The following is a 14082-nucleotide window of genomic DNA, read 5'->3' on the forward strand; positions in this document are numbered from 1 at the left end:
ACACCATACTTCAAAGCCATCAATTCTTCCAGTCTTCCTTAGTCATTGCCCAACTTTTGCATGTGTAGGATGTGACTGAAGAAGCCACAGTAAGTTGCATCTTACCCCTCAAACTGACACCTTGCTCCTTAAAAATCTAGAGGTTTTGTTAGCAAATTTGCCCGATACACCATTTGATTTTTTGACTGCTGCTTCCATGAATGTCAACTCTAGATGTATACAATTAAATCCTTCAAATGCTCAATATTTTCTCCATTTAACATAATATAAGGGCATACCACCCAAAAAACAAAACAACAACCAAAAACAAAAACAGAAAAAAGCTCCGCTGCTCAGAGCTTTCATAGGAAGCATTTTTTCCAATAGGCGAGCTTCAAGCAACCCATTCTGAGCTAGTGCACCCAGTGGCATTGCCTGGGAAAGTTCTCTCTGGTCACAGTGAAATTTTTTGTTGTTATTTTGTTTTTGTTTTTTTGTAAAAGCAGTTTTGATCAAACCTCGTTTTTTGTGATGGCTGATTTATGAGAACAACATGACACTGTAAAATTTTGTTTCCTGCTCAAGAAAAATGCCACAGCAACTGTTGTGATGTTGAACACAGCTTACAAAGACAGCACTAAGGGGAAATCGCAAGTGTATGAGTGGTTATCTCATTTCAAAATAGGTGAAATGTTGATTGATGACAAACTTTGTTCCGGATGTTTATCAACTTCCTGAACAGATGAAAATGTTGACTCGTAGTGCATTTGCAGTTCATTCTACCAGTCAGACTGTTGATCAAGGTTTCGATTTAGAAGTTCTGAAAAGACAGTTTAACAGTGTGTGACAAAAAAGGCCTGATCTGTAGCAGACAGGGGACTGCTTTGGCCACCATGACAATGCACCTGCTCATGCAGCCATCTCAGTGCGCCAGTTTTGAGCAAACATTAGCATGCCTCTCTTGCCCCGCGCACTTTACTCACCTGACCTCTCTCTGTGTAACTTATTTTTGTTTCTGCAAATGGAAAGGGATATGAAAGGACACCAATTTGATGACGTAGAGGAGGTGAAGAAAAAAACAAAAACGAGGGAGGTGTTGTCAGCCATCCAAACAGAAGAGATTGAAAAATGTTTCCAAGAATGGAATAGCAGACTTATCAATGTATCAAGTGTAATGGAGAGAACTTCAAAGGTGATAAGGTTGTTAAAATTTAAATATATAGCATTGAAAAAATTCTGGTTGGGGGGTGGGGGTAGCCCCTTGTGTCTATTGGCCCAGTTGTGCGGTGTTTTTTATTTTATTTTTCCCCTTTCACTGAGTTGTACTCCATATTGAGGGCTGCAGGCTTTGGTTTTCAACAGTAAATGCTTCAAGTCCTCTTGGCTTTCAGCTAGCAAGGTTGTGTCAACTGCACATTGCAGGTTATGAATAAGCCTTCCTCCAATATTATGCCACAATATTCTTCATCTAGTCCAGTTCTTGGATTATTGAATAAGTGTAGTAAAAGGGTACAGCCCTGACAAACATCTTTCCTGGTTTCAGACCATGGGGTATTTCCTGTTTAAATGACTGCCTCTTGGTTCATGTGCATATCCCACATGAGGAAAATGAAGTATTCGGGAATTCTTCTCAATGTGATCTAGCTTGTTATGATCTACACAAGGGAATGCCTTTGCACAGTCACTAACACACAAACTTCTTTCTGGAATTCCCTGGCTCCAACGAAGATCCCTTACATTGTGATCCTTGTGCCATGTCCTCTTCTAATTCCAGCTGATTTCTGGCAGCTCCTTGTAGGTATACATCTGTGACCATTTAAAAAACATTATCAGCAGCAAAATTTTATTTACATGTGACATTATTGATATGCTGATAATTCATGCATTCTGTTCGCTCATCTTTCTTTGACATGGGTACAAATAGCGATTCTTCCAGCCAGGTGGCTGTCTTACAAATTTCTTGGCATAGACTAAGTGAGTGCTTCCAGCACTTCACCAGCTTATTACAATATTTCAATTGGTGTTCCATAAGTTCCTGGAGCTTTGATTTTTGCCAATGGCTTCAATGAAGCTTCGCCTTTTTCCTTCAAGACCATAGTTTCTTGATCACATGCATTTCTCAAAATGATTGAATGCCGCCCAACGTTTTTCATTCTTTTGGACAGTGACTGTGTATTCTTTGCATTTTCATTGGATGTTTCTTGCATCATTCAAGAATGATGTCTTTATACACTTTCAATATTGAAATTTGAGTGTTGAAGTTTTTATTCTTGTTGCTTTTTCGGTTGTTTCAATTGGAGATACCTTATGTATATTCTTCCCATTTGGTTTCTGAAATCCAGACCTTGCATATTTCAGTGTAACACTCTACTTTGTCTTCTCGTACTGCCTTGGAAATTTCTCCTCATCTTGGCTCCTTTGCCATTTCTTCCACATGTTTAGTTTTTCTACAATCCAGAGCAACTTTCCAAGTATCTTCTGGCATCAACTTTGGTCCTTTCTTTCTTTCTTATCTTTTTTTCTGACCTTTGAGTTTCTTCATATGTGGGGTTCTGAATGCTATCTCATTAGTCAATTCTTCTGGCATTATTGTTTAATATGTCGAATCGGTTCTTGAGATGTTCTTTAAGTTAAGGTGGGATATACTCAATGCATATTGTCTCTCATGAATTCATTTTTAAATTATCTTTAAGTTCAACTTGAATTTACATATAAGCTGTTGATGGTCTGTTCCACAGTCAGCCCCTGGCCTTGGTTTGGCCTCTCTCCATTGTCTCTTCCCGCAGCTGTAGTCCATTTGGTTCCCGTGTATTCCATATGGTGAGGTCCACATGCACAGTTCATGGTTCTGTTGTTTGAAAAGATTATTTGCAACGAAGAAGTTGCTTCTGTCACCAAGGCCATAGTTCCCAACTACTGATCATTCCTCTTTGTTTCAGGTTTTCACATTCCTATCACCAATAATTATCAATGCATCTTGTTTGAATGTTTGATCAATTTCAGATGGAGGAAATAGGTAGAATTCTACAATTTCTTGATGACTAACATAAGTGGTTGGTGCGTAAAAATAAATGGTAGTTATAGTAACTGGACTTCCTTGGACTATAGAGGAGATCAAGTGAAATAGGGCAGCAAAAATGTTTTATGAACTGTACAATTTTTATTTAATATTATTTATTATTGGATATGGCTTATCATCTAAAAGACTTACCATTTCATTTTAATAGACATTTACATTATTTAAGCGAAGTGTTTAGGTCAATGTTTGTCATTGTGTGACTCCTGAATCAATGACATCATCATCCCTGCAGGCTCATTACAGGTGCGAAATTTTGCATCTTACCCCAGACCAACTAACTTAGAAACTTGAGGGTAAATCAGACTAAATTCATAGCTTTCATGCTAATTCCCCACACCTAGTGACCCTATAGGACAGAGAAGAACAGATCCATGGATTTTAGCAGTGCTGGAAACCTTTATGAAAACAGACTGTCACATCTTTTCCCACTGGTGTAGCTGGTGCTAATAGGCAAGTACTTGACCATTTCACTACCAAGACACAAAAATGGGAGTGGAGCCCAAATCTGTGTCTTGACAAGCCCTACGTGCGATTCTGATTCACATCAGAAGTTAAAAGAGAAATGAATAACTAAAACGAAAGAGTAAACATGGTTGTTATTTGGACCTTCCGAAGTCACGGTGCAAAAGTAGACAGGCATCAGGCGTTATTTAAGGCAAAAAAACAAACTCCCAAGCCTTTATATTTTAAAATAATACAATTTCCACTATCAAACTATATTTTTATCAACACATTACAACAACCACGAAGCCAATGACAGTAGGTACATCTGGGAGTTAAATAAGCCGCAGAGTATTTAATGCTTTGGGGTAAGGAATGAAGAAGCCAAACTCTAGTGGGGTTGACAATTGAAGAACGAAGTTTCAAGTCATGGGCGCTGGGATGCTTTCCGAGGAAAAAAAATCATAACTGTATCTCAGAAACCACATTTATCCTGAAGACCACACCCCATAGCATCTCAATGTTCCTAATCAAGCTAAGGAAGTGTTTCATCACTGACTCAGAGAAGAGACCATTACTGGTACTGAATCAGCAGCAAGGCTTCCTGGAGGACTATATTTATTGCTTCTGGACTGCCAAGCAACAGGAAAACAGGCTGAAAATGTGTCTTTAAAGATCTCTTCAGAGAAAGCTATTGCCATCGCTTCCAAATGGAAGCCAAGCCCAAAGGTCCTGTCCCTAATAAAACGTTCATGGGATGATAACAAGTGCAGTCTGAACCGCATTTGCAAGTTTTGTGTGATTTTCTTGGGTTCTGTTTTTAAAAACAAAATAAACAAAAATGATAGCCTAAAGATGCCTAACAAATAAATAGACTGACTTAAATAAATGACTTTAAATAAGCTGACTTTAGTATTTACTCTTAATTTCTAGTAAAAACTAGGTAGAAACAGATACACAGAACAAAGAAAGAAAGATACATGTTTCCTGAAAGATTTCTTAACTGTAGATGAAGTTGTACTACTGCCTAAAGTTTGCTTCTATACATTTACAGCTTTGGAACCTCTCTGAGGAAGTTCTACTCTGTCCTGCAGGGTCACTCTGAATCAGATTCCACTTAGTTGTTGTTGTTGTCTATCTTTGATCCATATCCTGAGCCCTAATAAACTTTTCTTCCCTATCATGAACATTTTACATGTAAAGAACTTGGAGGATGGGGTGGATACAAATGGAGAGGTGTGGGGGAAGGGTATTGCCAATAAAAGCTACCTGCACTCTACTTCCTAGGAAATATTAGCACAAATGCTCACATAGAGTTGCCAGATTGAATTCCGTTTGCACACCCACTCATCAGTATGCACTTATTGGGCCCCTAATATGTTCCAGACACTGCTATAGAATAGAAGGTGTTTAAACTGAAGCACAAAGTTCACTGCTGAGATTCTGTGTGTTTAAAGAGATGGGCTTCAGTTTGTCAGCCAAGATCAGTGGTTGTTAAACTTGCACCAGTATCACCTAGAGAGCGTGATAAAACACAGATCATTGGGTCTCCCCACAGAGTTTCTATTCAATAGAAACTAAGGTTGGGTCCTACATTTGCCTTTTGAATCAGTTCCCTGGTGGTGTTCATATTACTGTTCCAGCGGCCACACATTCAAACCACTGACCACAACAGATCATAGATTTACACACCACCCTGGCACCTTGCACATCCATTTTCCAAAGAAGGCGATGGGCAACATGAGCCTCTCATCACTTACACCTGAGCACAATTCAGACCACCTCCAATATGCACCATGAATAGCTCCACAAGCAACGAAATCGGGGAGATTTCAAAAGATGGAAACTTCCTTTCGGGGGCTTTTCTCCCTCTCCTTTTCTTGTGGTTTGCTTTTATTTTCTTATTTTGTCTTTTACTCTCAAGAAATCATTTCTAGTTCTCAATACAAAAGTTGATGGAGGGAGGGAAAAGCTCATCTAGATGGTTCAGAGTTGTTAACTTTAATAAAAAAACTCATCTAGACGTCTACGAGTTGTTAACTTTAATAAAATCATAATTTTTCTTCTAGCTTTCAGTGCCCACAGTTGATTTTGTCCTTTTTGTTGTTGTTGTTGAACTATCTCCTTTCTGAACATTAGAATCATAGAGTTAGAAGGAACACTGAGAATTCATTTAATCCCTGTTGGCTTCAGAAAAGACTGTCTCTGAACCATCCCCAAATATAGCAATTTTTAGTCCAGAGAAGAACAGGCACGAAGAATTTCCCATTCAACATTCCATCACATACTTGAAGAACTTTCCCTCAACTTCTTCTTATCCAAGCTAATCAACCTCAACATTTAGACTTTCCTCATCTGACTTCCTCAATGTTGAATTAATGTTGCTCTTCTTTAGTAATTTATTCCACTTCACCTCAGGGGTACCTCAAATAAGTACTCTTGTAATGAAGATTTATTTGGGTACAGAGAAAGGGGTAAAGTTATTATGTCTATTGAACAAAAAATGATCTCATTGAAAGTAAGCCCGGGCATGGAACCGGACAGTGATGCTTGTTGCTCTCTGGGGGTTGCTGTGAGTCTGAGCAAGGTCAAGGGCACAACAGCAATGTCACTGCAAGAAAGAGAGAAAGCACAAATGCCATGAAGAAATAATACCACGGCATTCACTTGAACAATTAATTCCTAGTATGGGTAATGTCCCATAGTTTTCAAATTTTTGCATGATAACTCACCAACCATTTGTAATAAGATGGATGGGAATTAGGGATCTTTTAAAATATGTAGTTAAATATCACTATATTTCATGACCCTTGACACAAGAGGCCACGCTAGCGTATTGTTCGTTTGTTCATTCATTTATTGTTCAGTGTTCAAGTTGGAGTTGGAGTTAACAAATTATTTCATTTGGGACGAACTTAAAATTCTGAACCTATTAATTGCATCATGATCATTTCTGTGAAAATAGTTTCTTGAACTCAAGTCCAAGAAGTGTTTAGACAGGTATCAAAAGCTCTGTAGAGATTCACTGAGAACCGGACCAGGGAGGATGAAGTCTAGGTGAAACTGTATGCTCCTGGGCAGCTTAGGCAGGGAAAACAGAGGACAAAATGGGAGGACTCACTTTCTAATAATTCAGTATCATTTCCATTGTGCCCATTCTAAATAGCACTATTCAAATTCCAGTCGTGGCTTTTGGAATGGTGAGGTGTCCGGGCCCGCCGAGGGTGGAGGGACGGGTTCACTTCCTTTCCTATGGGGTCAAGGTGTACGGTGGAGGCGAGGCATTTAGTCTCCAGAGAGAAGGAAGATGCTGCTTGCGCAGCACTTCTACTCACCAGTCCATGCAGCAGCAAGGGTGTTGGCTTTGAAGGAAGCCAACTGTCCTGCTCTCCCAGCCAGAGGTAAAGAATTGCATTGGTGGCCACTAGAGGGAGGAGGATTAGGAATAGAGTGAATTGTGGGGAAAAGGCACCCATGAAAAACGCACATGGGACAACCAACACATCACTAACGACCGCCTAGCAGCTACCTCTCCGGTCTACCATAGGGTCCGAATACACAATTAACCCAGACACCTGTCATTATTGTCGTGGCCCAGGATGTTACAGAGCCCCTTAACCTGGATGGCTGGAGAAGGGAGTTTGGATAGGGTCATGGGAAACACACAAGCACATGAACACACAAGCACACGAAGATACATTCTCACCCCCCACTACAAGTAGATTCCTCTGTGCCGTCTGATTCTCACTCATTTCCTGATTTAAACCTCTTGATGTTCTTTACCAAGAATGTGTTCCCGAAAAGCAAACAGCCCACCTTCAAGACAGTCTTGGAAGAAGCACCAGCAGAGACACTCATTGTGCCAGGGTGTATTTTACCAACAAATCTGTACAAATTACACAAGGTTGAAAACAAATGCAATATAATATAATGAAAGCAAAGATTCTTTTGCTAAATTACAGCTTGAAGCAAACCTGCAAGAAATGTTTTTAATTAGCTTCTTTGGCAAAGGCAAAGCATAGCTCCGAATATGCTTGGCTCTCCATCCTGCCCTTCGGGTTGGGCTGCCCAGAGGGTGTCTTACCTCCGGCACAAGTAGCGGAGCATTCTGACCAAGGCTGATGAGTCCAAGTAAAGCCAACTTCATTGTCTCCACTGCCAGTCCGAGTGATGGGAACGTTGAACTTATACCTAATGCCCAAATTCTGTTCCTGAAGCAGAACCTGCCATTGAAAACAGCTGATGAGGATAATTAAAATGCCACAAGCCTTCAGCCAGACCGTTTTTATTTCTTTTGAAGAAGAAATGCAATCAAGCAAGTCTTATGGGAGATCCAAGATAATTTTGAAAGTACATGTGCTTCACCTATTGGCCTCTCCCCCTCTGGAACAAAGAAGACACGAGTGGGGAAAAATCAAAGATGCATAAAAACAATTAGTCCAAAGGACTAATCGACCATGCAGACCTCAGCCTCCACTACCTGTGGTCACATTGGAAGGTTCTACGGCTGCTACCACGGCCGACTGCTCTGAAAGGGATCACAATAGAGGGTCCAGGTGAGAGTGAGGGGAAAATTAGGAACACAACTCAGACTAGTAATAAAGACCAGATTTACTGGTTTGATGGAGACTGGTGGAACCCCTAACACTATAGCCATTCGTTATTCTTCAGCCCTCGAATGGAAAAGATCCCCATAGCTCAACTTAGAGCCACGCAATAAGCAAAGCATATAGGGTGAACAACACCAGGGAGAATTGCACCCCTTAGAACCATCAATCGCCCGAGGTCGAAAGCCTTTACCCAGGGATGAAACTCAGGAGGTAACGAAGGACAGCAAGTAAGGACCAATGAAAACAGGAAATCCAGGAATAGAGAGGAAAGAGTGCTATGATTCTGTGCGGACAGTAATCAGTGTCATGAAGCAAAATGTGTGGGGATGGAAAAACAATTTCCTCTGGAAACTTTCACTAAGTCCCAAGAAACAGTTGTTGTTGTTTTTAAATTATAAATAAATATACATGAATAGATTGAATTTTCTTCTCACGTTTTCATGAGTAGATTTTGGGCACTATCTGATTTCCCTCATGTAGACATAAAAATACCACTCAAGAGGGCCTTGAAAAGATCAGAGAATTCTATAAGAAGGTTGGGAAACCATTGATCTTTATTTACTTTAATTTTACCACTTGTAGACAGAAACTATACAACTTGTCCCTCTGATGTAGCTCACAGCGTGATGATAAACCGTGGAAATGGAATGACAAAGACCCATTTACCATAACAACGAGGTTTTCCGAGGTAGCCCCCAGCGCTTCCAAGGATTCTGGTTCATCAGTTGGTCTCTTGTAGTGAAAAGCTGTACCAGCAATGTCGAACTTCCGAGGCCAGTCAATAGTCCAAGCACCGTTAATATAGTAATCATCGCCTTCAGATTTTAAAGCTAAAAGAAAACATAGAACTTTGTTTACCGAAATGATACTCATTATTAAACACACTGAAGTCTACAGTGAACATTTACTTCCATTTAGTGTATCTAGAGAAGGGTTTGTTGAACACTTACTAAATAGAAGTTAAAACGGCAATTTTCTCTATGAAGGTCAACATGATTATTCACTGACGTATTTATCATGCCATTCGTTAACCAAAAGAGTGGAAAGTTTACAAAGGAATGATTCCACGGAATTGCAAATGACGTCACCAAGAATGCTTGGGGGTGTGTAGCTGAGCGGGTGGTAGACGTGGGGAGCTGACTTCTCGAAGCTCAATGAGCAGGAGCTAGGAAGAACCCGTGGTATACGCACAGCGACAATGGAACCCAGAAACCGACTCAGGTCCCGATATGAGTTTAGTATATGGTGAAGGAAACACCTCAAATTAGTAAAGATCACAAGAAACGAGGCTGGCTCCATGATCCAAGAATTGTAAGTAATAAAACACAACTCCAACGGAGGACATGGGATCAGAGCTTAAATCGTGAACACCTGGTTTGCAGAAGGCTGTGGATAACAGTGGCAGCCCAAAGCCCGTTCCCGGGCTCCACGCGTCCATGGGTTTAGCACCTAGGGATCCCCCTTTGACCATGGCTGTAGCTGTGGCACGTGAACAGCCTTGTTGTCAGACAGAGAGCGCGGTAAGGTTGACTATGGCAAATGTAGGCAGGTGACAATGTACTATCTTTTGAAAGTTACTTCAGTTTAAAAACAAAATTGAAGGGGAAGTACAAGTACACAAGTACATTAACCCTCCAGTGAGTCCCCTCTGACCATAGACCAGGGATGTGAAAAACACGTGCTATCCCGCAAAGTGCATTGACAGTTGAATTATCGTAGATGCAGTTAGATTAAAATTTAACACATTACAGTTTGATCTCCCTCTGACCCATTTTAAATTTGTTGTGGTTTTTAATATTTTTGGCTTTTTTAATTAAGGTTTTTCTGTTTCATTTTATTGTTGTTGATTTTTCTTTTGGGGGTTCTTATATGTTTTTCTATATATTAAATTCAGGACAGGTAACCTATATAGACTGCAAATGGACTAATGCTTTCCTGAGAATAGGGCAGGGGAATTGGGAGGATATGAGGAGCTAATAATAGTGAGTACAAGAAAGAAGAAAATTCTCAGAAATAAATTGTAATCATGATGGTACAACTCTTTGAATATGATTAAACTATTGAATTATATGATTCATATGCCAATAAAATATTGTTTTTCTTTTAAAGAAATGAGAAGAAAAGAAATAAATGGCCTAAGGGTAGGATGAAAGATGAATTTATGTCTCACTCTATATCTATGAATAAATGCTTCCACTCCTAGATATATGCTCAAAAGGATGAATCTATCACAGCATTCAATTGAGTACCTGTACACGAATGCTCATGGCAGCACTACTCACATAGCCAGAAGGTAGTCACAATGACAATACTCAGCAAAAAATGAATGGATGATCTAATTATGAATTGATAAACCAGATGTTATATATCTATGCAAAGGAACATTATTCAGTCATAAGAATAAATTAAATACATGCTACTACTAAAATGAAACTCAAAGTCATTATGCTAAACGAAGAATCTAAGCATAAAAGTTCATATATTGTATAATTCTATTCATGTGAAATATTTAAAATAGGTCATCTATGGTGTTGGAAAGCAGATTGGTGATCATCATGAATGGGGGATGGGAAAAAGTATCATTTCAGAATGATAAAATGGTTTTGGGGGAAAAAAACTTCAATGAAGGTACTGAATGCCACTGACTTCACTTTATAATGGTTTTTTATGTTATATAAATTTCCCTCAATAAAAATAAGAGAAATAAATGAAGAAAGTGTATTAAATGTAAAAATAGTTAAATCATAAAATGTCAGAAGAAAGTATGGGAGAACTTAAAAACAATAGGGACATACAAAGTTTTTCTAAGCATGACCAGAAAGCAAGACAATAGAAAGGGGATGATTATAGATAAGTAACTTTTTATAAGAGCTGCAAGAGTCCCCAATAAAATGATCTATTAAAAAAATAGGTATGTAACCATGGTAGTTTTAAACCTCTATAGGAATAAATATATGTGAAAACCATAAAAAGCATACTGACTGACAAAAACATTAACCTTATTATTCAAAAGCTCCTATACATAAATACCATATATACCCATGTACAAGGTGAGATTTTCAGCACATATTTTATGCAGCTTGTGGTAACTTAGGTGCCTCGGCTGATGTTCAGGTCGACTTATACTCAAGTATATATGGTAAGATAATAATAAACATGTCTACCTGATATTTTTTGTTAGTATGATAGCTAACTTGAAAACCTGTAATTCTTCAGGCCAAATGAGCAAGACCCAGAAAGAAAAAAGGTTGTGATCTGGAGTTTCTACCTTTCTAGGCCCCTATCACTTCTCCACCACTCTTCTGTCAGTTTATCAAATGTGGTGGCTTACGTGTTATTGTGATGCAGGAAGCTATGCCACCAGCACATCAAATACCAGCAAGGTCATTCATAGTGGACGGTTTCAGTCGAGCATCTAGATAAAGACAGACTAGGAAGTAGAAAGAAGGGGTCAAGTTCATAAAAAACAAAACAAAAGACCCTGAAAACCTCATGAATAGCCATGGAACATTGCTTGGTACAGTGAGAAAAGGTAAGCACTTGGTCAACATTCAACCATAGCATATCATCAAGAACCAATGGGATTGAAGGAAGAAGGCCAAGCTGTACTAAAGGCATTAACCAAAAACAAAAGCCCAGAAATTGACAGAAGACAAATTGAAATGCTTCAACAACCGTGTAACACTGGAAGAACTCACTGGTCCATGCGAAGGAACTCAAAATACGACTGCCTCTTCGAAGCAGAGTTGACCTTAAAGAGAAGGATAGACCAAACTTTGGAGACCTTCATTTGCTGATATAGCATGACTCAAAATGATAAGGAGCAGCTGCAGATATTTATTCACGATTAGAACATAAATGAACTTGTACAAACCTAGCAAAAAAAAGTCCTCAAGAATGAAATGGCACACATAAACATCTGTATCCTAAGTATCAGTGAGTTGAAATGGAGAGCTGTTGGCCATTTTAAACATAAAAGTCGTACGGTCTAAGATGCATGGAATGATGGATTGAAAAGAAATGGTGTATCTCTCAGGAGTAACAATGAGAGTAGTGATACCAGGAGGGAGAGGGGTAGGTGGGGGGAGAAAGGGGGAACCGTTCACAACGATCTACATATAATCCCTTTCCTGGGCGATGGACAACAGAGAAGTGGGTGAGGGGAGACATCGGTCAGTGTAAGACATGAAAAAATAATAACAATTTATAAATGATCAAGGGTTTGTGAGGGAGGGAGGATGGAGGAGGAAGGGGAAAAATGAGGAGTTGGTACTAAAGACTCAAGTAGAAAGAAAATATTTTGAAAATGATGATGGCAACAAATATACAAATGTGCTTGGCACGATGTATATATGTATTGTGATAGGAGCTGTATGATTCCCCAATAAAATTATCTTTTAAAAAGAAATGGCATATATTATTCAATGCTAAAAAGAGTGTTTCAAGATCTATAATGAAGTAAAATACTGGCAATGATAAGATAATATCCATATGCTTGTAAGGCTAGCCCCCCACTTGTCTGTCAAGTTTGTCTTACTGTGGTGGCTTTCATGTTGCATTTTACCCGAAATTATGCCACTGAGATTGCAAATACTAGCAGGGACATCCACAGACCAGCTTTCCCTGATGGGCCCCAAGTAAGAAAAGAACAGCTGCAATGCATAGGCAGCCCACTTCTGGGTGGTCAGCCACGAAGGACATGAAGAGTCACAGAGGAACATTGTTGGATGTACTGCCTGAAGAAGAGTTCTCCAGGGGACAGAGCACCCAGAGTAAGACTGAGGATGAACCGCCACCTCAAGGAGGAGTTGACCTTAATAATGTGGATAGAGAAAAAAAAGTGAGATCTTCATTTGATGGTGGAGAATGACTCAAAAAGGAAAGAACCTCAAACATCTACTAATAATTGGAATGTGGGATGTACAAAGTATGATACCAAGAAAACTGAAATTCTTCAAAAAGTAAATAGAATGTATAAAGACTGATATAGGCTTTAGTCAGCTGAAATGGAGTGGCATTCACAATTTTTTATAAGGATGAAGCAAAGAGCTGAGAAGAAATTTTCTAAAGGGAAGCTGTGAAAGACAAAGTAAAGTGTGGTAATATTTTCTGAAGTTAGAAAACCAATAATAAAGAATACACTCAGGGTATATTAAACTGAAAGAACTGAAGAAAAATTCAGGATTGAGTTGCAATCTGAAAAGAACTGATGGGGGAAACATTGAATTATACAGGATGCATCAAAAGAAGATAGAAGGAATGCACAGTCCTGCTACGAAAAGGAATTGGTCAGCATGCACCTCTTTCACGAGCCATTATACCATCAAGAACCAGTGGTATTGAAGGAAGAACGCCACACTGCAATAAAGACATTAATGGAAAAACAAAAGCCCAGAAGTCGACAGAATGTAAATTGAAATGCTTCAACAACCAAACAGCCATGGATCACTGGAAGAACTCACTGGTCCATGCTCAGAAATATGGAAGCAGCATGGAGATAAGAGACCTGGTAGCACAGTGGTTTGGCAGTTAGGCAATGTCAGAAGGTATAACAACCAGTTGTCCCCTGGTGGAAGATGAAGCTTTCCACAACCATGAAGAGTTCGTCTTGGAAACCCACAGCGGCAGATCTAGTCTGTCTTGCAGAGTTAGTATGAGTAAGAATCTACTTGATGGCAGTGAACTTGATTTGGTTTGATCCAAAGAAAGGTGACCCAAGAGAATGGGAAAATTACTTTTAAAAAGTCACTAGTAGCACCTGCATTAATACCACAAATATTTGAAAAAGATCATTCAAGAATGTTTGCAACAGTACATAGTCAGAAACTTGAGCCAGAGTCAATAGAAAACATAGAATGAGGAAAGTCATTGCTGATGTCAGAGGGAGCAAGACTGAAGGCAGAGAATACTAGAAAGATGTCTTCTCATGCTTAATTGCCTATTCACATGCAAAGTAGATATACCATTGACAAG

General features: G+C 39.3%; 1 protein-coding gene across 3 annotated transcripts in view; it reads right to left on the reverse strand.

Annotated features, from left to right (window-relative positions):
- Positions 1 to 14082, reverse strand: part of ADAMTS6 (ADAM metallopeptidase with thrombospondin type 1 motif 6) — a 308640-nt gene that overhangs the window by 53555 nt on the left and 241003 nt on the right. For 2 of the 3 annotated variants that reach the window (XM_075541085.1, XM_075541084.1), the window contains 2 exons: positions 8776 to 8939; positions 7584 to 7722 (listed from right to left, as the gene is read on the reverse strand). In XM_075541085.1, coding sequence (XP_075397200.1) covers positions 7584 to 7722; positions 8776 to 8939 — 303 coding nt within the window. Of the gene's footprint in view, positions 1 to 6834; positions 6924 to 7583; positions 7723 to 8775; positions 8940 to 14082 lie in introns of all 3 variants that reach the window. The other variant, XR_012782832.1, reaches the window with a different exon arrangement.

Source organism: Tenrec ecaudatus, chromosome 2 (genome assembly GCF_050624435.1).
Source record: "Tenrec ecaudatus isolate mTenEca1 chromosome 2, mTenEca1.hap1, whole genome shotgun sequence".
NCBI classification, from domain to species: domain Eukaryota; kingdom Metazoa; phylum Chordata; class Mammalia; order Afrosoricida; family Tenrecidae; genus Tenrec; species Tenrec ecaudatus.